Below are 23,988 nucleotides of genomic sequence, written 5' to 3'. Positions count from 1 at the left end.
GTCACCATCTGCAGTGATTTTGAAGCCCAAAAAAATAGTCTGTCACTGTTTCCATTGTTTCCCCATCTATTTGCCATTAAGTGATGGTACCAGATGCCATGATCTTCGTTTTCTAAATGTTGAGTTTTACGCCAGCTTTTTCACTCTCCTCTTTAACTGTCATCAAGAGGCTCTTTCGTTCTTCTTCCCTTTCTGCCATAAGGCTGGTGTCATCTGCATTTCTAAGGTTATTGAGATTTCTCCTGGTTGATCCTAGCTTGTGCTTCATCCAGCCCAGCATTTCGCATGATGTACTCCACATATAAGTTAAACAAGCATGGTGACAATATACAGCCTTGACGTACTCCTTTTCCTATTTGGAACTAGTCTGTTGTTCCATGTCCAATTCTAACAGTTGCTACTTGACCTGCATACAGATTTCTCAGGAGGCAGGTCAGGTGGTCTGATATTCCCAACTCTTTAAGAATTTTCCACAATTTGTTGTAATCCACACAGTCAAAGGCTTTGGCATAGTCAATGAAGCAGAAGTAGATGTTTTTCTGGAACTCTCTTGCTTTTTCGAGGATCCAGCGGATGCTGACAATTTGACCTCTGGTTCCTCTGCCTTTTCTAAATCTTGTGCCTCTTGAACAGCACAGACAAATCCTGTGCACACCAGGGCCCAGGAGAAAGGAGCTGTGACCCCACAAGAGACTGACCCAGACTTGCCCATGAGTGTCCAAGAGTCTCCAGTGGCAGCGTGGGTCAGCAGTGGCCCACTGAGCAGGATCGGGGGCACTGAGTGCAGCAGTGCATGCATTCCATTATCTTCATCACCTCCACCGTAGTGTAGCCTCAGGTCAAACAACAGGGAGGGAACCCAGCCCTGCCCATCAACAGAAAACTGGATTAGATTTACTGAGCATGGCCCCACCCGTCAGCACAAGACCCAGTTTCCCCCTCAGTCAGTTTCCCCCTCAGTCAGTCTCTCCCATCAGGAAGCTTCCATAAGCCTCTTATCAGAGGGTAGACAGAATGAAAACCACAATCACAGAGAGAAAGTGAAAGTGAAGTTTCTCAGTCCATGAACTGTAGCCTACCAGGCTCCTCCATCCGTGGAATTTTCCAGGCAAGAGTACTGGAGTGGGTTGCCATTTCCTTTTCCAGGAGATCTTCCCAACCCAGGGATCAAACCTGGGTCTCCCGTATTGCTGGCAGACCGTCTGAGCCACCTGGGAAGCCACAATCCCAGAAAACTAATCAAACTGATGACATGGACCGCAGCCTTGTCTAACTTGGTGTAACTGTGAGCCATGCCATGTAGGGCCGCCCAAGACAGACGGGTCCTGGTGGAGAGTTCTGTCAAAACGTGGTCCACTGGAAAGGGGAATGGCAAACCGCTTCAGTATTCTTGTGTTGAGAACCCTGTGAACAGTGTGAAAAGGAAAAAAGATAGGAAACTGAAAGATGAACTCCCCAGGTCGGTAGGTACCCAATATGCTACTGGAGAACAGTGGGGAAATAACTCCAGAAAGAATGAAGAGACGGAGCCAAAGCAAAAACAACACCCAGTTGTGGATGGGACTGGTGATAGAAGTAAAGTCTGATGCTATAAAGAACAATGTTGCATAGGAACCTGAAGTGTTAGGTCCATGAATCAAGGCAAATTCGGAGTGGTCAAACAGGAGATGACAAGAGTGAACATTGGCATTTTAGGAATCAGCAAACTAAAATGGACTGGAATGGGTGAATTTAACTTAGATGACCATTATATCTACCACTGTGGGCAAGAATCCCTTAGAAGAAATGGAGTAGCCATCATAAGTCAACAAAAGAGTCTGAAATGCAGTACTTGGATGCAGTCTCAAAAACGACAGAATGGTGTCTGTTCGTTTCCATGGCAAACCATTCAGCAGCACAGTAATCCAAGTCTGTGCCCCAACCAGTAATGCTGAAAATAGAATTGGGAGTAGATATAAAGGTAGGAATGAATCACGTGGTTGTTCATGGAACAAGGGCCATGATTCAAGGGCCGTGTTGGGGCCAGTTGGTGGTCTGTGCTCAGCCATTCCTCCAGCTCTGATATGCAGCTAAGATTTAGAGCTTCCCTGATAGCTCAGCTGGTAAAGAATCTGCCTGCAATGCAGGAGACCTACGTTTGATCCCTGGGTTGGGAAGATCCCCTGGAGAAGGGAAAGGCTACCCACTCCAGTATTCTTGCCTGGAGAATTCCATGAACTGTATAGTCAGTCCATGGGGTCTCAAAGAGTCAGACATGACTGAGCATCTTTCACGTTCACTCCCTATGACAGTGTGCTTGGGACTCAACAGAACTCATTTCCAACTGACAGAAACCTTCCTCTGCGAAGACAGTATCTTTTTGTTGTTGTTCTCTGGGCTCTGCTGGTTTTCATATGTAGTTTTTTACCTGCTACCAATATATGTCTATTATATGGCAAACTAGATTTGCAAAATCACTCCCACAAAACTACAGTTCTTCTTGTGTTCCCTGTAACTGTCCCTGGTGGTGCTGATCTTCTCCACTCCCCAGATAACTTTTGGGTTATCTTGGATGTTCCTCTCCATTGCCTGTTCTCCCACTTGATCTGGTGTTATCTCTCGATTATCTCTCCAGTGTCTGCCCCTCTCGAGGTCAAACTCCTCCCCCATCAGCCTTTCTGTTTTCTCACTGTCTCCAGCCCCCACCTGCGCCCGTTCCCTGTTCTTGTACATTGGTGCGAGTGCAACCCTCCATGAGCACATATATCATCAGGCTGCTTGTGATGTATGTGCCAGAGAGGTAAGCACTGAGTAATATCTCATCTTCATCGTTTCATTCCTTCTGTCTAAAAATCTTCTATTAATTCCCAATCCACCAACCAAATAAAGTCTAAACACAGCCCTCTCTCATTAAGAACCAAACTTAACAACAATTTGATTTGCTTCTTTCTGCTGCCTTACTCCAGAAAAAAAAAAAAAAACTGCTAAGTTTTTCATCTGCCTCCCCAATAACTTTTAACTGTGCTTGATTTAATGGTAGTGTTACTTCATTATCTATAAAAATATATGCATCCTGTTCTAATTCTCTACTTTCTCTCTCAGCTTCCTGTTTTGATGGAACAAAAGTATCAACTCATTTATACTAACTTCCCTGCTTGCCTCTTTTCCTATTTTCATTCATTTGCCTCTTAAAAAAACACCTTGACCAAAATATCTTGTGAAATTAATTTGACTCCCAACTTTTTAGAATAAGAAGTTAGGAACCTCTGCCCTTCTTTGACCTCTTTACCACTCATTTTTTGTTTAATAATACTTTCTCCTTTTTTTTTTTTTTTTTCTGATTAGAATTCCTGTTCATTTGATATAGAAGTACCTGGCTTAAACATGTCTTGTTTTTCCCTCTTAATTTTTCTTTTTTCAAATTTCTGTATCTTGATGCTATTTTCCAACCCTTTGATTACATAAATAGGTCTCATTCAGTTCAGTGCAATTCAGTCGTTCAGTTGTGTCCAACTCTTTGTGACTCCATGGACTGCAGCACTCCAGGCCTCCCTGTCCATCACCAGCTCCTGGAGTTTACTCAAACTCATGTCCATCGAGTCAGTGATGCCATCCAGCCATCTCATCCTCTGTCGTCCCCTTCTCCTCCTGCCCCCAATCCTTCCCAGCATCAGGGTCTTTTCCAGGGAGTCAACTCTTCATATCAGGTGGACAAAGTATTGGAGTTTCAGCTTCAACATCAGTCCTTCCAGTGAACATTCAGAACTGATTTCCTTTAGGATGGACTGGTTGGATCTCTTTGCAGTCCAAGGGACTCTCAAGAGTCTTCTCCAACACCACAGTTCAAAAGCATCAATTCTTTGGTGCTCAGCTTTCTTTATAGTCCAACTCTCACATCCATACACGACTACTGGAAAAACCATAGCCTTGACTGGACGGACCTTTGTTGGCAAAGTAATGTCTCTGTTTTTAAATAAGCTGCCTAGGTTGGTCATAACTTTCCTTCCAATAAGGATCTTTTAATTTCATGGCTGAAGTCACCATCTGCAGTGATTTTGGAGCCCAAAAAAATGAAGTTTGCCACTGTTCCCACTGTTTCTCCTTTTATTTGCCATGAAGTGATGGGACTGGATGCCATGATCTTTGTTTTCTGAATATTGAGCTGTAGGCCATCTTTTTCACTGTCCTCCTTCACTTTCATCAAGAGGCTCTTTAGTTCTTCTTCACTTTCTGCCATAAGGGTGGTGTCATCTGCATATCTAAGATTATTGAGATTTCTCCCAGCAATCTTGATTCCAGCTGTACTTCATCCAGCCCAGCATTTCTCATAATGTACTCTGCATATAAGTTAAATAAGCGGGGTGACAATATACAGCCTTGACGTACTCCTTTTCCTATTTGGAACCAGTCTGTTGCTCCATGTCCAGTTCTAACTATTGCTTCCTGACCTGCATACAGATTTCTCAAGAGGCAGGTCAGGTGGTCTGGTATTCCCATCTCTTTAAGAATTTTCCACAGTTTGTTATGATCCACACAGTCAAAGGCTTTGGCATAGTCAATAAAGCAGAAATAGATGTTTTTCTGGAACTCTCTTGCTTTTTTGATGATCCGAGGGATGTTGGCAATTTGATCTCTGGTTCTTCTGCCTTTTCTATTTTTTTTTTTTTTTTTGAGAAAGTAGTAAGGATTTTTATTGTCAAAACAAGTAAGAGATACAAGCGTAACAGAAGACACAAATAAATTAATTCTGATCATTTGAGACTCCAGGGTGCCTCTGGGGGAAGGTCAGCTCGGCTCCTTGAGTAGACACAATAACGTCCAAAGCAAAAGACAGCAGGAATGGGAGACAGCGTTCAAGACAGTGGTTGTACATGTACACGGTGAAGAGAAATGAAAAAGTGGCTTCCCCAGTTCCTTTCCTCAGTGAGGTACATGTTTACAAAGGTATGAGGCTCATTTGAGGGGAAAATGATTGCATACAGAAATTTTTTAATTCTTCTACCTCCCAGGAAAAAAATTTTCAAGCCCTAGCCTGAACAAGAAAATCAAAATAGAGTGACACTAGTTTTCATATGAACCTCAAGACTATATCCAAACCGCAGTTGCCACCTCTTTTTTTAAAGTTTAACATCCATTTATCTATAGCAAGCCAGTAGACTGAATTTTCTCCTTAGGAAGTTTTCAACCAAATGGAAGTTAAATTAATCTCACTGTAAAGTGCAACAAAGGATATGTTAAGACTAGTGTTTGTTCTGTGACACGCAGAAGAGAAGCACCCCTCCCGCAGCACGGGCCCCAGAGGTCCCAGAGGAAGGGCTGGCTGCGGGACTCGGGGGCCCGTGAGGTCCCCCAGAACTCGAGGAGGCTGCTGCCAGCACAAACGGGGGGTCCCTGCCGGGCTGGCTCCTAGCTGCACCCACATCTCCAGCGGGTCTAGGGTTCCCTAACAGCAGACCGGAGCACCCAGCGCCAGCACGGCCGCGAGGGCCGAAGCCGCCTGCACTAGTCCGCGGACGTCCCCACGCCGTGTTCTGTCCGTGCGCACCTGGACAGTGCTGAAGGAATCCTGAAGCCTTGGTTCTGGAACATCGAAGACAGTCACCTAGTAAGCGGTGGCCCAAGTTCTAGGGAGGTCCCCATACATCACTGCTCAAGTTTAGTCTAAAGCTAGAGCAATACAAAACTGGCTTTTCCACACAAGGACAAGCTTTGCACTAATGTCTCGCAAAAACCAATTATGTCTCCACCTAGCCTCAGTTTGATTTTCACAAAGACAAAACTTTTCCTATGTCAGAGCCACGGTAAAGGGAGCTGGGCTCGACACCCTCGATGCAGCGTCCCCGGGACAGAAAGCTCTAGAAGCCAGTGGGTGTGAGAACATTCAGGTCGCGGGGCTTGAGGCTGTGGGCCCGCGGCAGCTGTCTCGTCCCTTCCGTCACCGGGATGTCCATCTTGGGCGGCTTGGACGCTGCTGGCTCCTCCCCGCTCCGGGCGGCTTGTGCGCGCATCACTTCCACTGGAGAAGGCTTCTGAGCTCCTCGGTAGGCCTGGATGGCAAAGCCTCCTGACTCAGACTTCTGGAGCGGTCTTGGTCCAAAGAGGCTCCATTCATCGGTCGAGCTGTCTTTATCCCCGCTTCCAGAATCCATGGTGCTAAGACTGGGGCCGGGTAAGGCTGTGGAAGGACCAGAGGTGAACCAGCCTCTGGTCTTCTGCTTAGGAGAGGCCTGGGGACTGCTGCTGGGGGTGGGCTGCGTGGAGGCTGGCTGCCTCTCCTCTCTTGCTGTCTCTCCACTCTGGAGCTTTAGTTTGTGGAGTGCTTCTGCCACTCGAAGGCACTTGGTCTCCTCAGTGGTGAGGCCCTTGTGAGGGGTGTAGCCAGCATCTCGCAGCCCTGCCTGTTGCTCAAAACGCCGAATGCTCTCCTGGGTCTGTTTTGTGATCAAAGAGCTCATGATGACGTGGGCAGCTTTGGCCTTCACCACAGGGGCCTTCTCACTGCCGCTGGCCGGCGGCGGGGCCGGGGCTCGCGGGGAGACGCCGGGTTCTCCCTCCTCCACCTGCTTTGCGTCCGCCGCCGCGGAGCTGCCTGCCGAGCTCCGGGACTAAAGAGGCTCCAAACACCCACGTCTCTCGAAAGGTTGTTGTGCAGTCCGGATCCAAGCCATGGTGTGAGCGGCGCTGTGCCTGAAGCGACACAGAACGTCCCAGACGCCAACCTGGGAGGGAGAACCCTTCTGCCTTTTCTAAAACTAGCTTGAACATCAAGAAGTTCACGGTTCACGTACTGTTGAAACCTGGCTTGGAGAATTTTGAGCATTACTTTACTAGCATGTGAGATGAGTGCAAAATTGTGCTGTAGTTTGAGCATTCTTTGGCATTCCCTTTCTTTGGGACTGGAATGAAAACGGACCTTTTCCAGTCCTGTGGCCACTGCTGAGTTTTCCAAATTTTCTGACATATCGAGTGCAGCACTTTCACAGCATCATCTTTTAGGATTTGAAAGAGCTCCACTGGAATTCCATCACCTCCGCTAGCTTTGTTCATAGTGATGCTTCCTAAGGCCCACTTGACTTCACATTCTGGGCTGTCTGGCTCTAGGTGAGTGATCACACAGTCGTGATTATCTGGGTCAAGAAGATCTTTTTTGTACAATTCTTCTGTGTATTCTTACCACCTCTTCTTAATATCTTCTGCTTCTGTTAGGTTCAAACCATTTCTGTCCTTTATTGTGTGCATCTTTGCATGAAATGTTCCCTTGGTATCTTTTATTTTCTTGAAGAGATCTCTAGTCTTTCCCATTCTGTTGTTTTCCTCTATTTCTTTGCTTTGATCGCCGAGGAAGGCTTTCTTATCTCTCCTTGCTTTATTCTTTGGAACTCTGCATTCAAATGGGTAGATCTTTCCTTTTCTCCTTTGCTTTTCGCTTCTCTTCTTTTCAAAGCTATTTGTAAGGCCTCCTCAGACAGCCATTTTGCTTTTTTGCATTTCTTTTTCTTGGGGATGGTCTTGATCCCTGTCTGCTGTACAGTGTCACGAACCTCCGTCCATAATTCATCAGGCACTCTATCAGATCTAGTCCCTTAAATCTATTTCTCACTTCCACTGTATAATCATAAGGGATTTGATTTAGATCATACATGAATGGCCTAGTGGTTTTCCCTACTTTCTTCAATGTAAGTCTGAATTTGGCAACAAGGAGTTCATGATCTGAGCCACAGTCAGCTCCTGGTCTTGTTTTTGCTGACTGTACAGAGCTTCTCCATCTTTGCCTGCAAAGAATATAATCAATCTGATTTCAGTGTTGACCATCTGGTGATGTCCATGTGTAGAGTCTTCTCTTGTGTTGTTGGAAGAGGGTGTTTGCTGTGACCAGTGCGTTCTCTTGGCAAAACTCTATTTGCCTTTGCCCTGCTTCATTCTGTACTCCAAGGCCAAATTTGTCTGTTACTCCAGGTTTTTCTTGAGGACATAATATTTGAGTAATGACTTGAAGGAAAGGAGAGAGAAAACCATGGGTTGCCCTTTATGGGGACAACAGCATTCCAGGCAGAGGGAACAGCCAGTGCACAGATTTTCTTGTGGGAGCATGAACTGAGAAAAGGGTGTTAGAGGGATCCGGAGGGGCAGCGAGGGCAGATCTGGAAGTGCTTTGTAGGCTAGTAAGGATTTGAACTCAATCCTCTTGCATAATATTGTGGTCTGTTTTATGAGTTCTGTCTTCTCTCTGAAGATATTAATTAGAGGGTTTGGGGTTTCCGTTTTTTGTTTGCTTGTTTATTTTCTTCTGTTCTCTGAAGTCAGTTTTCTAGGGTTTTTACCTTCTTGTAAAGGTTTATCCTGGTCTTTTCTTTAAGACTTCAGATTTTCTTCAAGTGTCTTGCAATCCTTTGCTGTCATTTCATATATAATAATGAGGGACTGGTGGGCAGTGAGGGGTCAGATGAGGAATTAGAGTAGTTCAATAGAACTTGGATAGGGAGTTGGTACTTAGACTCCCTAAGTACCACTTTGGGACCACTTTGTTCAAAATGGAAAGAAGAGACGGGATTTATTCTGGGGTTTCAGCCTCCATATTAGGTACCCTGATTTTCTGCTGCTAAGTTATTCATTTTTTTAAGTTGACTACCCTTCTAATATTTTTTTTTTCTCACAGGCTAAGTAGCTGACTGTCTGACCTTTTGATGTTGCGGGGTGGTCAGGGGGAGGCACGAGGTGCAGGATGGGCAGAGCTTTTGAGCACCCACACACACACCTTTAATTTTGTTTAATGTTTTCCACACTTCCTACATCCTCCTGTTATAGCACCTTATTGGATTCTGAGAAATAGGTTACTATTCTCTTATCTTCCATTGATGCCCAAATTTTAAAATACAACTTCCTCTGCTTTGCCACATGAGTTCATGTTGTACTTTGCTTTCATTTTCCAGAATGTGGAGAAATCACTCTTCTGTGGATGGTTTTCCACCATTATTGTAAACAGGATTATTATTTCTCATTTTAACAGGCCTCAGAAAGAAGAGGCAAACATCTGTGTTCCTGTTCGCCATCCTGAACTGGAAGCCTGTCAGGTTTCATCACAGGTTTTGCCAAAACCAACTATGTTTCTGGCTTTCCTTTTTAAAATCTGCCAGTAAGCTTATCAAGAAAAAAGGAAAATTTAATGTGTCATTAATGTTTTAACGTTATGCTGACCTCTGATATCCATTTAACTTTTCTAAATGTGTGTTTATTTAAAAAGTCAATTCTAGGATATTGCCAAGAATTTGGTGATGCAGTTATGATCAGAATTGTTTCCCTAAATGTTTCTAACAGCAGCCCATTAGAAAAATTGGCAAAATGTACATACAAACTACTAATTTGCAAAACAGGAAATAAAGAACACATATATGAAAATATTCTCAGCCTTACTCATCAGAAGAGAAATGTAAATCAAATCAAAACTATAATGGGTTTTTTTTTTTCACCTCTCACATTTGTAGAGATCAAAAATTTTAACATTAAAAAAAAAACTAGTCATTGGTAAAATTGTTATTCTCTGTGCTAGGCACTCTGAATTATTTTTTAAGTTTAACACTTTGGTAGAAATGTGTAAACTCTGATACATATTGTGGGTGTGAGTCACAAAGCCTTTACTAAAGGAAATTTGGCAATAACTATAAAATTTTTTTTATTTGTGTACATTTTAGCACAGCAGTTTCATTTCCAGGAAATTATCCTATGGATATATTCAGACATAATAACATATGAAGACATTCTTAGTAATGTTGTCTGTATTTATGATAAGACTGAAATCACCTAAATAAGGAACTGGTTAAATTATAAGTCAGCCATTACAGTGGAACTCTGTGCTGTCATTAAAAAGAATGAGGAAGCTCTATGGGTACTAATAGGAAAAGAGTACCAAGATGCCATAAGTTGAAAAAAAAAAAAAGGGGTCAGGGGCATAGAATAGCATGCTATCACTTGTGCTTAAAACACACACACACACCGGTATGCACTCAGGTTCCCTGGAAGGATACACAGGCGCTGGGAACAGTAGGTGCCTCTGGAGAGAGACAGGGTGACCATGAAACAGGGGTGGGCACAAGGGAGATTTGTTTTTCCATTTGTCTTGTGGTGCTTCTCGTACCTATTCAGGAATAAATGTGTCAATAGATAAACACAATGTAAAGTTTCCAGATAAAGATATAGTTACATCAGAATTGTAAATGAAAGACCATTCTTCCTGACTTACAAAAATCTAGTTTGCTCCCAAACTAGATTGAGTTTACTTTGCTAGGGCGAGGCTGAGAGGTCTTGGAGAGGTACTGATTTCCATCACCAGCTCCTCACCGTGTGCACCCCATGCTGCTTCCTGCTTTCGGTTACTCTGATCATCTCTGTTTGCTGTGTGGCTGCTGCCCAGTGGTCCCCAGAGTCCTCCTCTGTCCCTACAGCCCATCACTCTGCTTTCCAAGTACTGCCCCTCTTGCCCACCGGCCACAGGGTCACCAAGCAGGCAGCATACTGAAAACAAGTCTGAGGCTATAGATCTTGGCAAGTCCAGGGGCAGCCTAGTTTTCAGCACAGGGTTTCGGTGTCACTCTGCTTTCACAGACCTGAGCTTAATCATGACCATCCGGTTTCCAGGATTTTATTTTCTGGTGAAACATATGCTATCTTCAAGTCACTTCTTAACCTTTGTTGGGCAAGACTGTGGTTTCGAGAAATGATAATCAGGGAGTTTTTTAAATGATAGTGGATGTAAAACTATCTCACTGGTACTACCATAAAGGGACTTAGTGACCTTTTTGATGCCCAAGCTTAGACTAATTTAACTGGAAGGGAGACAAACACGGGTTTATCACTGTAATTAGGAAGGAACACAGCTTCCTGGACTGAACCAGAGTGAGGCACTTGTTTGCATTTATCTGAGATAACAGCATAATCATTCACCTGAGACAGAACCTAATCATCAGTGAGATGTGATGGTGCCTGAGTACAACACAGCCTCAGCAGGAGAAGCAAAGGGCCTGGGAGATAGACACGACAGGAGAAAGGTGTTGAGTTTACTGTAAACGAAGAGAGAGACTTTCCAGGAGGAATAATAGTGGACTCCACATAAAAATTCTAATTCTGAAACGAGTGGGAGGGAGGATCGGGATGGGGAACACATGTGAATCCATGACTGATTCATGTCAATGTATGGCAAAAACCACTACAATATTGTAAAGTAACTAGCCTCCAACTAATAAAAATAAATGAAAAAAAAATTCTAATTCTGAAACATTGTGAAGTCTGAATCAACTCATCACCAAACTAATGAGGTCTAGGAAGTAAGAAATATCAGACTGCTGATAGGGCTTGTCAGCCTGTTTTTTTAATTTATAGATTGTGTAACGGTGTGTGGCAGTGTCTTATTGAAACCATCTAGCTGGTAATACATATGCTGCTGCCTAGCAGGTAAAGTCAGGCTTGGTTAGTATGAGTGTGTCTGCCTTGTCTCCTAAGCATTGCCACCCTTGTCTGTTGATGGCAATTGCTCAGAAACTCCCTACTGAGAAGCTTTCAGGGCCCATAACTGATGCTTAAATTGGGTTCGAGATTGGAGAAGAAATAACCTGCTAATACCAGGTGACGATGGATCCCCTGTTCCCAGCATCTTCTCCCGCTTCTGTGCTTCTTTAAAACTGAAACTCATTTATCCGTCTCACACCGCTAGGCTCTGAATATCCTGCTGGGCCAGCAGCGACCCATAAACACCATAAACAAGCTTTTGTTGAGAGAAAAGGATCGTTGACTTGGCTTTTTTTTTTTTTTAGTTAATTCTAACTAATTTTTTTTAGTTAAGTCAGTGTCCTTGAAAGAACCTTCTTGTTTCTGGTTTGTTTGTTTTGTTTTGTTTTTTAAACTGATTTCCTTGTTTTCATGACTTCAGTGAGACGTGTTATTTCATCTCCCTTGTCAGTCAGAGTTCAGCTTCACTGACTAACTTTACAGTGACTGAGAGGCCCTGAGGAAGTGGTTTCTTTCTTTCCCCGCACCCTCCTCACTCAAGCACAGGCAAGTCTCTGCTTTTCGGATTTTAGCAGCTAGAGTCTGCTGCTGACAAGACGACCTCTGGGATAAGGGGTGCCTCCAAGAATCATCTCACCAGTGTTAGGAATTAGCTTGCTTGAATTTCCTTAGCGTCTTTGAGTAAACAAAAACCCCAAATTGAATTGGCCCGTAGATGAATTGCACTTTCGCTTTAGGCATTACAGAATCAATCATTGTCAATCCCATATCGATCAACACCGGCAAGTGACCACAGTAAGCAAAGTGCTGAATTGAGTGTAGTGGAAAAAAAACAGAAGTTCCCTGCTTTTAAGGAACTCAGTCTCAAAGTTGGATTGATAAGCCAGTTGGGAGAAAAAAGTTAACAGTCCACGGCATGAATCAAGGAGGGGTCCGGTGAGTTATAGAGACAGCAACAGCGAAGCTGGGGTGACTGGGCTGGGAGGTTCTGGGGAGTTTGTGTGGCTGAGGGGGGCCTTCCTGGGAGGACCAGTGCTGGAGACCAGGCGGCAGGTTAGGGACGAGAAGAGTGGAGACTGTCTATAGAAGCCGTTTTAACCTGTGCATACCTGGATGTTCTGTCATTGACAGGCAAGGCTTGAGTGGGCTGGCCTGGAGGCAGGGTCTCTAATTCTGTCAGGGCTAAGCTAGGGGCCCTGCATCAGAGGCACCCACTTGGTGAAAGCTGAGGGCCCCGCACTGCACTCAAGTGCCTGGTCAGGACAGGTGAGGCCAGGAGGGGCTGACATCCGGCCACTTTGCTTCCTCCACATCTTGGCCCTGGGCTCTTTCTGCCCAGAGCAAGGGGCACCGTTTCTCTGGCTGGCCATGTGTCCACAGGGCTACAGTCAGACAGACAGCACCTTTTCATGGGTGCCTTTGACTGGGCATGGCTCTTTCTGAGTCCTCAAAGGTGCTATGCAGGACCTATGCAGGTCTCAATCTGACCCTTCAGAGAACTTGGTAAATATTTGAAGGAATGCTGAAGTGGATTATTGAAGTTCCACACACACTTTGTCTCCCTACTTAAAGAGGGACTCTCGACTGGATTTCTTTTTCTTTTTTTGGTTTATTCAACTTACTTCACTAGGTTGTGGGAACTTTTTTCCTGTGTCTACCGCACTGGCCCTCCTGCATCCATTAATGGTTCAGCATGCAGCCCTCTGACTTATTGTCCCCTCTTCTTGCTCTTTCACTGAGGTCAAATCTAGTTTTCCAAAAGCCCATTAAGCACGATTACATACCAGCATTGTGTCCTAGACCCTGAGGTCAGTATAAAGATCAATGAGATTTTCCCCCCAGCCTGGGGGTCCCACATCACAGAACTAGTAAGAGGGTTCAGAGGATAGATAGGTGGTTAAGAGGATGGACAAATGCGAAGAGAGAAAATTTGAGAATGGCCTTCTATACAAAGGCCTCTCAGATGGACAGACCTGAGTTTGAATCCCAACTCAGACAGGTGCCAGTTCTATGAACTGAGGCGAGTATTTCACCATATGTAAGAGCCTCAGTTTCTTCCTCAGTGAAGTGGGGGTAGTAATTCCCACCTAGCCTAGGTGGTGGTGCCGATTAGAGATTGTAATTGCTGAGAGAGGCAGTTGGTGAAATTCGCAGCTACCCAAGTCAAGTCCTATAGGACTACAACAAAAGGTGATAAGTGACGTAAGTGCAAACAAAACGGGTGGGGGCTCCCCAGGGGAAGGGGGACGGCTCACACCTGGCTGGAGGCCACACGTGAGCAGGCTCTGGAGGCCCTCCCAGCCTCCAGGTGATCTGCCACCTCCGTGCTGGGCAGGGCCGAGCCGGGCAGTGCAGGGCTCATGGGCCACAGACCCGGGAGCCAGCAAGTCCCTGCAAAGTCAGACATTTACCTGCACATAAACCTACAGGTGTATCTGAAGCCGGCATGACCCGGAGCTCCTCCTCCTCTGGCACCAGCGGAGGGGCCAGAATGAAGGGATGGGAAGGGCACAGCTGCCCCTGTTGACTTCAGCCTGTCACAGGATTGAAGGTCATTCTACTCTCAGAAAAGTGAGGTCACGTCATCGTCTTTCCATCCTCCCCACCCTGGATGTCTAAGGTGAAGCGTTTTCTCTTCCCCAGCTCAGAGGCTGAGAATGGTGTGGAGGAGAAGAAGAAGGTATGCAGGTCGCCAGCAGCGCTGTCTCCCACCCTGTCCAGCGAGGCCGAGTCCCAGGACCAGAAGAGAACCATTTCCATGCGGTGAGTCCTCACATGACTCCCTCCTTTTTTTAGGCTTTTCGGTGGGGGGAGGGGGGGGTTGTTGGAAAGAGCTGGTGTTTCTAGTTTCATGGTGGTGGCTAAGACGGAAGCTCTCCTGCAGGCAGGGGACACCCTTGAGAAAGAAGTGAGGTGTTTTTCCTTCACATCCAGGCACTGGCACCTGCTTTCTGTCTGAGCTCTTCCTAGCAGTGTCTCTTCTCTTTCCCGCCCCAGTCTTCTGCAAACTTTCTGCCCCTTCCTTGAGCACTGATTTTGCTACGTGATAAAGCCTGGGTGGCCCCCTCTCTGGCACAGAGTTAAGAGAGCGCCTGGGAAGACTGGCAGGGTCACTGATGAGGCCGCCCGGCTGGATCGTGTGCTCAGCCTATGGGCGTGCACACCTGCCGCCTCACTTTCCTGGCAGCCGCAGAAGAGAGAGGAGGGAAAAAAAACCTTGCCTGGGATCCCTGGACAGACACTGCCTGTGTCTGGGGGCCAGTGATGGAAACCAGGCCTAGTCTGGTCGTGGGGCTGTGAGGAGAGGGGAGGCTTGAGACATGGACCTCTGCTCCCCATCACTCTCAGGGGCACCAATTATGTGCTTTTTTCCACATAGAAGGAAGAAGTAGGAGTTTCAAGTTGCTTTTCTGCCCTTAAAGGAGAATGGTTAAGCCAACGATCAATCACAAGTAACCCTGGCCGTTCATCTACGTTGAGTGGACTGATAGCTCGCTTCCCCTTATTAGAACTGTCAGAACTGCCGCCTTCTATGTCTTTGGGCCTCTGCTAAAGGGTGATTCAGTAACTCCTGCTTTTCCCTTCCTTCCTGGCTACCCCAGCCCATGTCTTCTCTGCTAATCTGTTCCTCACTCAGCACCAAGCATAAGTCTTTACCCTGCCCCCTGCCTTTTCTTTTCTATCACTCCCAATTCTCTCTCCGTCTTTTCTGCAAGTCTGTTTTGATGCATCTCGCTTTCAACCATTCTTTGTAGAGCTGTTTTCCTGTCAGAGCATCCCGCCTTACTCAACCAAGACGTAAAGCCTGTTGTTTCTCGTGACTTTCACCACCATTGACTGGCTACCACAGGTGCTCTGAAATGCACTACACATGTAACTCCACCTTCCCCAGGCTTCACACGAGACTAATACACTCATCATCTTACACCAGGCACCAGGGCTTATGAAACTTCTCCAACGTGTGATCTGTGTAGTGCAGAGAGCTCTGCGCTTGGCTGAGGGCACTGCTCTCACTGTCTGGAAATTCTGAATTTTTGAATAAAAATTTTTGCACTAGGCAGGTCCTGCTCATAGTCCTTTGTAAGAAGTGAGAAGTTGAAAAGGCACAAAGAAATCATGTATGTAAATGAACATCCCTCCCACCCTTCCTTCAGGCCAGGGCAGTGCAGACAAACCCTTCTGCTTGCGCCACTTGAAACCAAGAGCACAGCGGCCCTTCTGTCACCCTTGCTTACAGCCCGTAGTTCTTTGAAAGGTCTGATCATTGCCTTGACAGTACCATTAACATTTATTAATTTGAATCAATAGAGGTGATAAATTCAAATTAGTGGCTAATATAAATAATAGGTAGTTTGACCTTTGTAAAAACAATTTTATTTTCAAGTAGAGTACAAATGTTTACTCACAGTTTGGTTTTTTTTTTTTAATAATTCTTGTAATTCTAAAGATATTTATATCCATAAATTGGTTCAATGGCCAGTAGTTGAATGCAAATCTCTGTGCCTTGAATTGAATGATAGGTATCTTGGACTCAAACTATTGGGGCTGGCAGAGGCCTGGGACATTGCATGGTCCTCATAGCTGAGAAAACCAGAGCCTAAAGTCTCTCTACCTTCATTTCTGTTTCTATGTCACACCCATATGCCACCCCAATTGCTTAAGCGTCTTCTTAAATTCACTTTGAACCAAACATTGTTTTTAACTACACCTTGATCTAAAGAATCCTGTTGTGGAATCATGAATTTCATGTGCCATGTTACCTCCAAGAAACAGAAAAAATCTACATAACTGTATCATGAACCTTGTTCATTCATATACCTCTAAAAGTCCTGCACTCAATCCACACTGAAATGGCTGTGTTTTGCTGTATGGTTGAAGATGCAAATGCTACCGAAATGGAGAAGCAGGACTGGAATCATTTTGGAAAGAAGTCGGGGAGCTCTGACCTCTGACTTTATGAGAACAAAGGAAGGACTTCCAAACATGGTCTTCTTTTTAATCATGATTTCACTTCTATATTCCCACTCTGTGATGATCTGTCTCTCTTTTCCTCATACCTGATTTCTGCTCATCTTGTTAGGCCCAGTGTATTAAACCCATGTTGTCCTGTTGGTCTCTTCTCTTACCTCCTGTTGGACTTATTGTCTCTGTATCTCCTCCTAACGCCTGTGATATGCATTGTTTTGATGCTGTATCACATACTGCCTTTTTAAAGAGATATTTGATGTGTGTACAGGCTCCTTAAGGATAAAGACTGTCTTGTCTGTTCTGACACATTTAACGCAGCACCTCATTCAATTAACACTTGTGAAGTATTGACAGAGTTTTGAAACCAGATATTCCTGGATTGAACTTTAGCTGCAGCTTCTGTTATTTTCCTGCAGTACTCCTCTGTATACTGCTTGAAGTACTTTTGAGATGATATAATTACTTTCACAGCTCGATCAATACTTCTTTCTTCCATAAGGTATGATTTCTGCAGTTTGGGATGACCAGCTGCTGAAATCACCCCGTCACCCACATCACATGCTGGGTAAATGCCCTTAGAGTACTGAGTGATCGCTGATATCTAGAAGAGAAAAGCCAATGAAAGGCTTTGTTGTGAGCTGGCGTGATAATTAAGATGTAGTAATAAAGTTAGTGAGCAGCATAAAAATTTTCATTTTATAGACTCCCTGGATTTTCTTTCCTCAGGTCAAAATCCAGTTTCGATGGTGCCCCTTTAGCAAATGAGAAAAGCGACTGTAAAACGGAAAGCAAGAATGACTCTAAGATTGAAAGGAAAAAGTCCTCATCTTCAAGCCAGGTGATTTGGGAATGAGATGTGTATCGTCTCAGAGGGTGAAAGGGGCATTGATTTGAAGCCAGCTGGAGGAAGGCAGGCAAGGGCCAGGACTAACGCAGGTACAGATTTAGAGAACGCTGGATTTCACAGCTGACCTTGCAGCATGTGCTGAATGGTAGTGAGCCCTGCACTGTGGCCCCGAGCTCTGACAAGTGCCCAGAGAGCAGGGGCCAGCTCAGATTCATGTGCTTGTCTAATAATTAGCCAAGACCAGGAGAACTATGACATCCTTGCACTGCAGTTATAGTCTGATAAGGCATCTGTGTGAATAGAAGGCCTCCCAAGTGCACGCAGAGGAGGAAAACCTGGAACGGGGTTATGATTCTTCTCTAGAAGAATCTGCTCTGAAATCTACCCAGACAGATCTGTGTCATAGCGTATGACATACTGGGGTCAACAGTTTGGGGTTTTTTGACACTTTACTCCTAAAATACTTGAATATATGTCTCCTAACAACTGGAACAAGAAACTGTTGACTCACCCATGAAATTTAACTAAATAGTAAATTTATGAAAATATTACTAATGTAAAATCCATTTTCAATGTCCACAGTTGTCCCAGTAGTCAATGTCTTTTACAGAGGGTTTTTTTTCCCTGCTTTCTAGAATCCAGTTGAGCCATGCATTGCATTTGTTTGTCATGTCATGTTTAATTTAGATCAGTCCCTGCATTTTTTTAATTTGATTTTTATCCACATTTTTGAAGATTTCATGGCCCAGGATATCTTTGAATCAAGCATGCAGCCAATACTCACTATAGCCATTAAAAAGAAAATCTCAGCAAAGCTCTGATAGAACACCTAGCTTTTTAAATTTTTACTGGAGTATAGTTGATTTATAGTGTTGTGTTAGTTTCTGCTGAACGGCAATGTGAATCAGTTACACATATATCCACTTTTTTAGATGCTATTCCCATAGAGCCCATTACAGAGTATTGACTGGAGTTCCCTATGCTATACAGTAGATTCTTAACTAGTTATCTGTTTCTTTATAATAGTGTGTATATTATCAATCCTAATCTCCCAATTTATGCCTCCATCCCACCCCCCACTTTCCCCACTGGTAACCGTAAGTTTTAGAACAACATCTAGCTTTAATCAAAGGGAACTTTCTGGATGCAAGATGCACTCCAAGAAACAGCATGAGCTAACCTACTTTATGTGAAGTGTTCATCTATGAATTAGTTGTCTTGAGGGGACTGTCTGTCATATGAATGACCTTTGTGACAATACTAGGACCACTTATGCCATTGAGACCACTTTTAGTAGATAATAAAATCATCAAGGGCCAATTTGTGGTATCTCTTTTCTGCTCATAAGATTCTGCCTGCTGGATGCTTTTGAAGAAGAGTGATCCTGTGGATGGAGGGCCCAGCTCTACCTCTTAGTAGATGTGTGGAGCCAGTTAAGTCCCCAAGTATCCTTGAGGCACAGGTCCCTGAACTGTGCAGTATGGACATCGGTTCCCAGGTTACTGTGGAGCTGGGAGTGGTGTTTTGTGAATGCCCTTTACAGGCTGTAAATTGCTGTCTGTACATTGTTGTCACAACTGGAAACAGGTGCCTTGAAGATGAAGTGATTTGTAGCATTTCAGACTCTTGGGCCTTCTACTGCCCTGGAGAGCTAAATCTTTCATGAGAAATCCTATTTGTCATCTCCCCCAACACTGGTTAAGGAAATACCTTCCCCACAGTAATAGTGATAGGGGCAAACCCAGTAGCAGGTCCTGGAGATGTATCACCCCATTTAAGCCTTAGGACATCCTTCTGACATAGGTAAGAAAACTGAGGCCCAGAGAGGTTAGGTTACTAGGCCAGGATCACATACCACAGAAGAGGTGCAGCCAAGACTTAAACTCAGGGTTATCTGATACAGAGCTTTTAACCACTACCCTCTTCTGAGAGGACTCACTGGGATCTTGAGTGCCCTGGGATTCACTACCTGGTGAGATTTCTGACAGTTCTGCCTCATTTCTTACTAGGGATACCCTCATCCAGCCACTTCTGCAGAAGGCTGCCCACCAGCTCCTTCATGATTATAGATACATGTCTAGTCATCAGGTCACTAATCTTGTTGGAAAATGAAACCTTTGTGACCTCCACTGTTTTTCACTGAAGGACTGTGTTGAAGACTATCAGATCAGGGAGAAGGAATTCCTAAAGATTCTTTCTTTAAGAGTTGGGAGGCTTGTTATGTAATTTCAATTGAAGTTACAATTTGTTTGATAAGAATACCGATAGCAATGACTTCTGTCTTCCTTGTAGGACAAAGCAAACATGCATTTCCACAAACTCTTTCTAGACGTCCCCACGGAGGAACCCCTGAGGCAAAGTAAGTTCTGACCCGGTTGACTTTGAAAAGATGCTAATTGATTTGGGGGGGGGTGAAAGAGTCTGGGGACTGAATCACCAAGGGAAATAGGTTTCTGAAAGTCGTGATGTGACCGTAATGCTCACCTCACTCAGCTCTCACCCAGCACCTTGAGAGATGAGAGAGTAGAATGACTCCCTCCATGTGATACAGTTATCCCAGAGGTTTCCAGAATGTCCTCGCCTTCCATATTTGTGCTCACATGCATGGTGATTGGACTGTGCTGAGTTTTAGGATAACAAGACCAAGCAAGACCAGACTGGAAGAAGGCAACACAGACCTAGGTCGACAGACATGTCGACCCCTGCGTTGTGCAGGGCTCAGCGGTCACACCTAAACACCTGGCCCAGCACGCCATTCAGCACCTGCTTGGCTCCACCTGGGAGCAGAGGGACCCAGGGTTCCCTTCCAGCCTCCCTCAGTACACAAATGCTCAGGCAGCATGCTGGGTTCCTGCCATTCTCTCCACACAGGAAGGCGTGGGTCACGTGCTCTTCCCACAAGGAGAGCATCTATTTCAAAAGAGTCATTATGACCCTCCCAGGGAAGGAGGGGCAGGCAGCAGTGTCAACATTAGCACAAGGCTGACACACCTTCCCAAACAGAGATTTTGGAAACATCATTCTGAACCCTCATCTGCAATGACAGACTTGCCTTTCTATTTTGATGTTTATACTGAAGTTTGTAAGACTTGGAATTAAAAAACAGACTCTCATCTCCATAGCTTTATTCCACTAAAGATGACTGAAAAACAGGGGAGAGATCTTTTGAGCATATGAGTGTGTTATCTCTGCCCATCCCTGAGTCATCAACAGATAGATTTCGTTTTAAATGGAAATTCTAAATGATGTTATACCTGTGTGTATCTTCCCAGGTTTTACGTGTGCTCTACAGAAAGAAATATTATACCAAGGGAAGCTCTTTGTATCGGAAAACTGGATTTGTTTTCATTCCAAGGTCTTTGGAAAAGACACTAAGGTTAGTATTTTTTTAAAAAGAAAACTAACCCTGCATTTTCTTACATATTGTTAATATTAATTGTTTAGTGTAGCAATGTTTATAAATATTTGTGTCATTATTATACCTTTATACCAAGTTTCCTTCACTGTAGTCCCAAATACTACAGGTTCTAAATGCCTCTGCATGAGTGCTGAGTATCTTCAGTTGTGTCTGACTCCTTGTAATTCTATGGACTATAGCCTGCCAGGCTCTTCTGTCCATGGGATTCTCCAGGCAAGAATAATGGAGTAGGTTGCCATGCCCTTCTCTAAGGGATCTTCCCAATCCAGGGATAGAACCCGTGTCTCTTTCATCTCCTGCATTGGCAGGCGGGTTCTTTACTACTAGCGCCACCTGGGAAGCCCCCTAAATGCCTCTAGATGGCACAGACTTCTCTTTGTCCCTAAACTGCACTCTTTTCATTCATTTCCTTACATACATATATCCCTCCTAAAATCCTGCCTTAAGTCCTTTTTACCAAGATGTCACCAGCACACTCAAAGTTCTTCATATGGAGGGTGTGCTGTAATTTGTTTCAAAGACATACATTAAACCCAAAACAATTCTTGAAAAAAAAATTTGTACACCATATTCACACAGTTACCATGAGAAATCTAGGCAAACAGGCCTATAAATAAGCTAGTTATTACAGTTCCCTTTGTCACTAGTACAAAATGTTCAGGCTTTGGAGCATTTTGGTCCTGATCTGGGAGTCACATACCATCTCCAGTAGACGCTGACTGACATCTTTTCCTTCTCACTAAATACAGATTTGGGGGAGCAGAGTCCCATGATACCTGAGCCATCAAGGAGAATAGCCTGAAGGAGCTGGTAGTTTTCCCAGGGCACCGCCTTTTAAAACAAGGCCTTTGGGAGTTTGGTGTAAGAAAGGAAAAAGCTCATTACTTCCCACTGACATTCTTTCCCTTTGAGCTATGATGTCACATCACACAGTTCAGTCAGGCCACCAGAAAAAGGAGGCAAAGAAATACCTGGGGTTTGAGTGACCTTGGTGAGTTTTTAATTATTCTGATTCATGATCATGAATAAGCAACTTTTATATTCATGAAGTAGCTGATTAAAAACTCCTTTTGAAAAAAATTAAAAAAATAAAAACTCCTTTTGTTTTGACTGGTAGATATGTTTTATTTAAATACTCTCCCTACGAAAGAAAAAAAGAAAGATAAAAAAAAAAAAAATTACTCTCCCTAAAGCTACTGGCAGTCTTATAAAGGCCACTTAACAAATATAGTGGAAATTCTTTATGTTGGTATTGAGTCAGCAGACTAGCATCAAACATGTAATTTTTATTGTATAGAGTTGTGTTGAGATAAACATAGTTTAGATTCACAGTATTATTTGAATCAGTATAATGGAAAGCCATATTGAGTAATATCATACCATGTTTCTAGATTTCTGGATTATAAACTCTTGTGCATAGAGTGGATAAGGGGACTGATTTCCAGTTCTGTGGGATGAAGATAATTCTCAGGAATAGCGAAAGCCAACACCTCTGACCAAAGCAGCAGGGATTGAAAACATTAGAGAACAAAGAATTAGCCTTTGTTAAGGGATGAGGAATTCACAAAGCCAGTAAGTGGTTTCAAGCTAATATTATTTTAGTAATGGTTTCAAAATCCCTCCTCTAGCTAAGAAAGAACTGACCAAAAAAAAAAGGATTGACCTAGTTTTTTTAAGACAAGGACACATGGGATCCGGATTGCTTTTGCCTGTGCTGTATCTAATCTGAGAGGGGTGGGAAGATAAGAACCACAATAGTGACTTGCACATTCCTTCCCCACTGAGGATGGTGTCATGGAAACTTGGGCTTCAGTCCTCTGGCAGAATTTGCTCCCTGCCAACAGACCTTGGCCCAACGCGATCTAGCATGAACTAAAAGGAGTCAAACAATCTGCACCAGGAAGGGGAGTTTTCTAAGCACCCTACCCTGGAGAAATGTTAATAATAAAGTGTAACCTTAATTTAATCAAGACGTTTTCAGCCTGTGTGTATTTTCAGATGCTAGTAAAATTAAAGGCATGTATCGCATTCCATCTAAGCTCAAACAGAGAAATGATTCATGCTTTATTTCTCCAGTGTTATCTAGTTGTCATTTTATACTTATGAAGCAGTTGATTGAAAACTCCATCCTAAGGATGTTCCATGCCTCAGATTCTACAAAAATCCAAATTTATAGCTCTTGTCACTGTGTATTTGTGTTGCTGCTGAGAATTGAAATTAGACTCATTGTTATATCCTCATCTTTCTTGGAAGATACGAAGTTCTTTTTTCCAAAGTAATCCCAGTTTATCACTTTTGAATTATTTCCCCAACTTCAAAAGTTTTGTGGGTAGAGTTCTTTGGTGAAATAGCTTTCTTTCCTCTAGTGTCTAATTTAGATCAGCCCCTGCTTCTTCATAGTCTTCCCATCTGGAGCAGTAGAACAACTCCATGTTGTAAACCTCCGTATGAACACAAATATCCTAAATTTAAGCTTAAGAAAATGACAAGTTCAGTTTTGGTCATTCAAGCTGAAAGTACTAGCATAAGGCCCTCCTCCCCACCAACTGACCTTGTTGATTTCTTTCAGAATATATAAAGCATTTTTACAAAATGTATGTTCACGTGGGTGTGTGCACCTGTGGGCGAATTCAGGCCCTTGTTACCAGGAGTGTGGGTGCCTCTGTTTTCGGGGATCAAAGTGATGTGATCCATTTTCCTTTGAGATCAAGCCTGGTTGATCTCATAAAAATCAACCGGGTTTTGATTAAAATATGAGGAACATCTACTATTTGTGGCATCTGGTACATTCTTGTAGTACATTGTATAAAAAAGAACCCCTATTTTGGATCAGATTGGTTCAGATTCTATCTTTGTAACTTATTTATGACCCTGAGAAAGTCATATCCTACTCTTTGAGACCCCATGGACTGTAGCCCACCAGACTCCTCTGTCCATGGAAATCTCCAGACAAGAATGCTAGAGTGGGTAGCCATTCCCTTCTCCAGGAGATCTTCCTGACCCAGGGATAGAACCCAGGTCTCCTGCATTGCAGGCAGATTCTTTACAATCTGAGCCACCAGGAAAGCCCTGGTGAAAGTCATATACCTCTCTAAACAAACATCCTTATCTCTTAGAATATCTATATTATAGGAATGTCATAATTAAATGAAATTGTCATCTAGTGAATAGGTATTGATAATGGTAGCTGCTGTAATTGTCGTTATTTCTTATTGTTTGAATCAGAAAAGAATTTAAGAGTTCTTTTATTTCACCCATCCTCTTTTTTAAGAGACAG

At 43.8% G+C, this 23,988-nt stretch overlaps 2 protein-coding genes across 12 annotated transcripts in view; one reads left to right on the top strand and one right to left on the bottom strand.

The window, feature by feature from the left end:
- The window catches only part of GRAMD2B (GRAM domain containing 2B), a 120,638-nt gene that overhangs the window by 76,151 nt on the left and 20,499 nt on the right, over positions 1 to 23,988 (top strand). For 6 of the 11 annotated variants that reach the window (XM_061150889.1, XM_061150887.1, XM_061150884.1 and 3 more), the window contains 4 exons: positions 14,122 to 14,241; positions 17,173 to 17,284; positions 19,586 to 19,652; positions 20,566 to 20,669. In XM_061150889.1, the coding sequence (XP_061006872.1) occupies positions 14,122 to 14,241; positions 17,173 to 17,284; positions 19,586 to 19,652; positions 20,566 to 20,669 (403 nt within the window). Of the gene's footprint in view, positions 1 to 8,986; positions 9,113 to 14,121; positions 14,242 to 17,172; positions 17,285 to 19,585; positions 19,653 to 20,565; positions 20,670 to 23,988 lie in introns of all 11 variants that reach the window. The other 5 variants (XM_061150880.1, XM_061150883.1, XM_061150881.1 and 2 more) reach the window with 3 other exon arrangements.
- Positions 4,659 to 8,884, bottom strand: LOC133061527 (putative monooxygenase p33MONOX). Its single transcript, XM_061149512.1, has 2 exons — positions 8,855 to 8,884; positions 4,659 to 6,584 (listed from the first exon to the last, which is right to left on the bottom strand). Exons 1-2 carry the CDS (start codon positions 8,882 to 8,884, stop codon positions 5,835 to 5,837), a joined length of 780 nt encoding a protein of 259 aa, XP_061005495.1. The 3' UTR covers positions 4,659 to 5,834.

The sequence above is a fragment of the Dama dama genome, chromosome 9, assembly GCF_033118175.1.
Source record: "Dama dama isolate Ldn47 chromosome 9, ASM3311817v1, whole genome shotgun sequence".
Taxonomy (NCBI): Eukaryota; Metazoa; Chordata; class Mammalia; order Artiodactyla; family Cervidae; genus Dama; species Dama dama.
The sequence above is the reverse complement of the archived record's forward strand: the minus strand, read 5'-3'. Positions and strand labels throughout refer to the sequence as shown.

Excerpts from the sequence above, each read along its gene's own strand:
- LOC133061527 (XM_061149512.1), bottom strand. The coding sequence starts at position 8,884 with ATGAACTCATGTGGCAAAGCAGAGGAAGTT. Across the intron at positions 6,585-8,854 it reads GTGGCAAAGCAGAGGAAGTT|TCCCGGAGCTCGGCAGGCAG; the intron begins GTATTTTAAAAT and ends GAGCCTCTTTAG.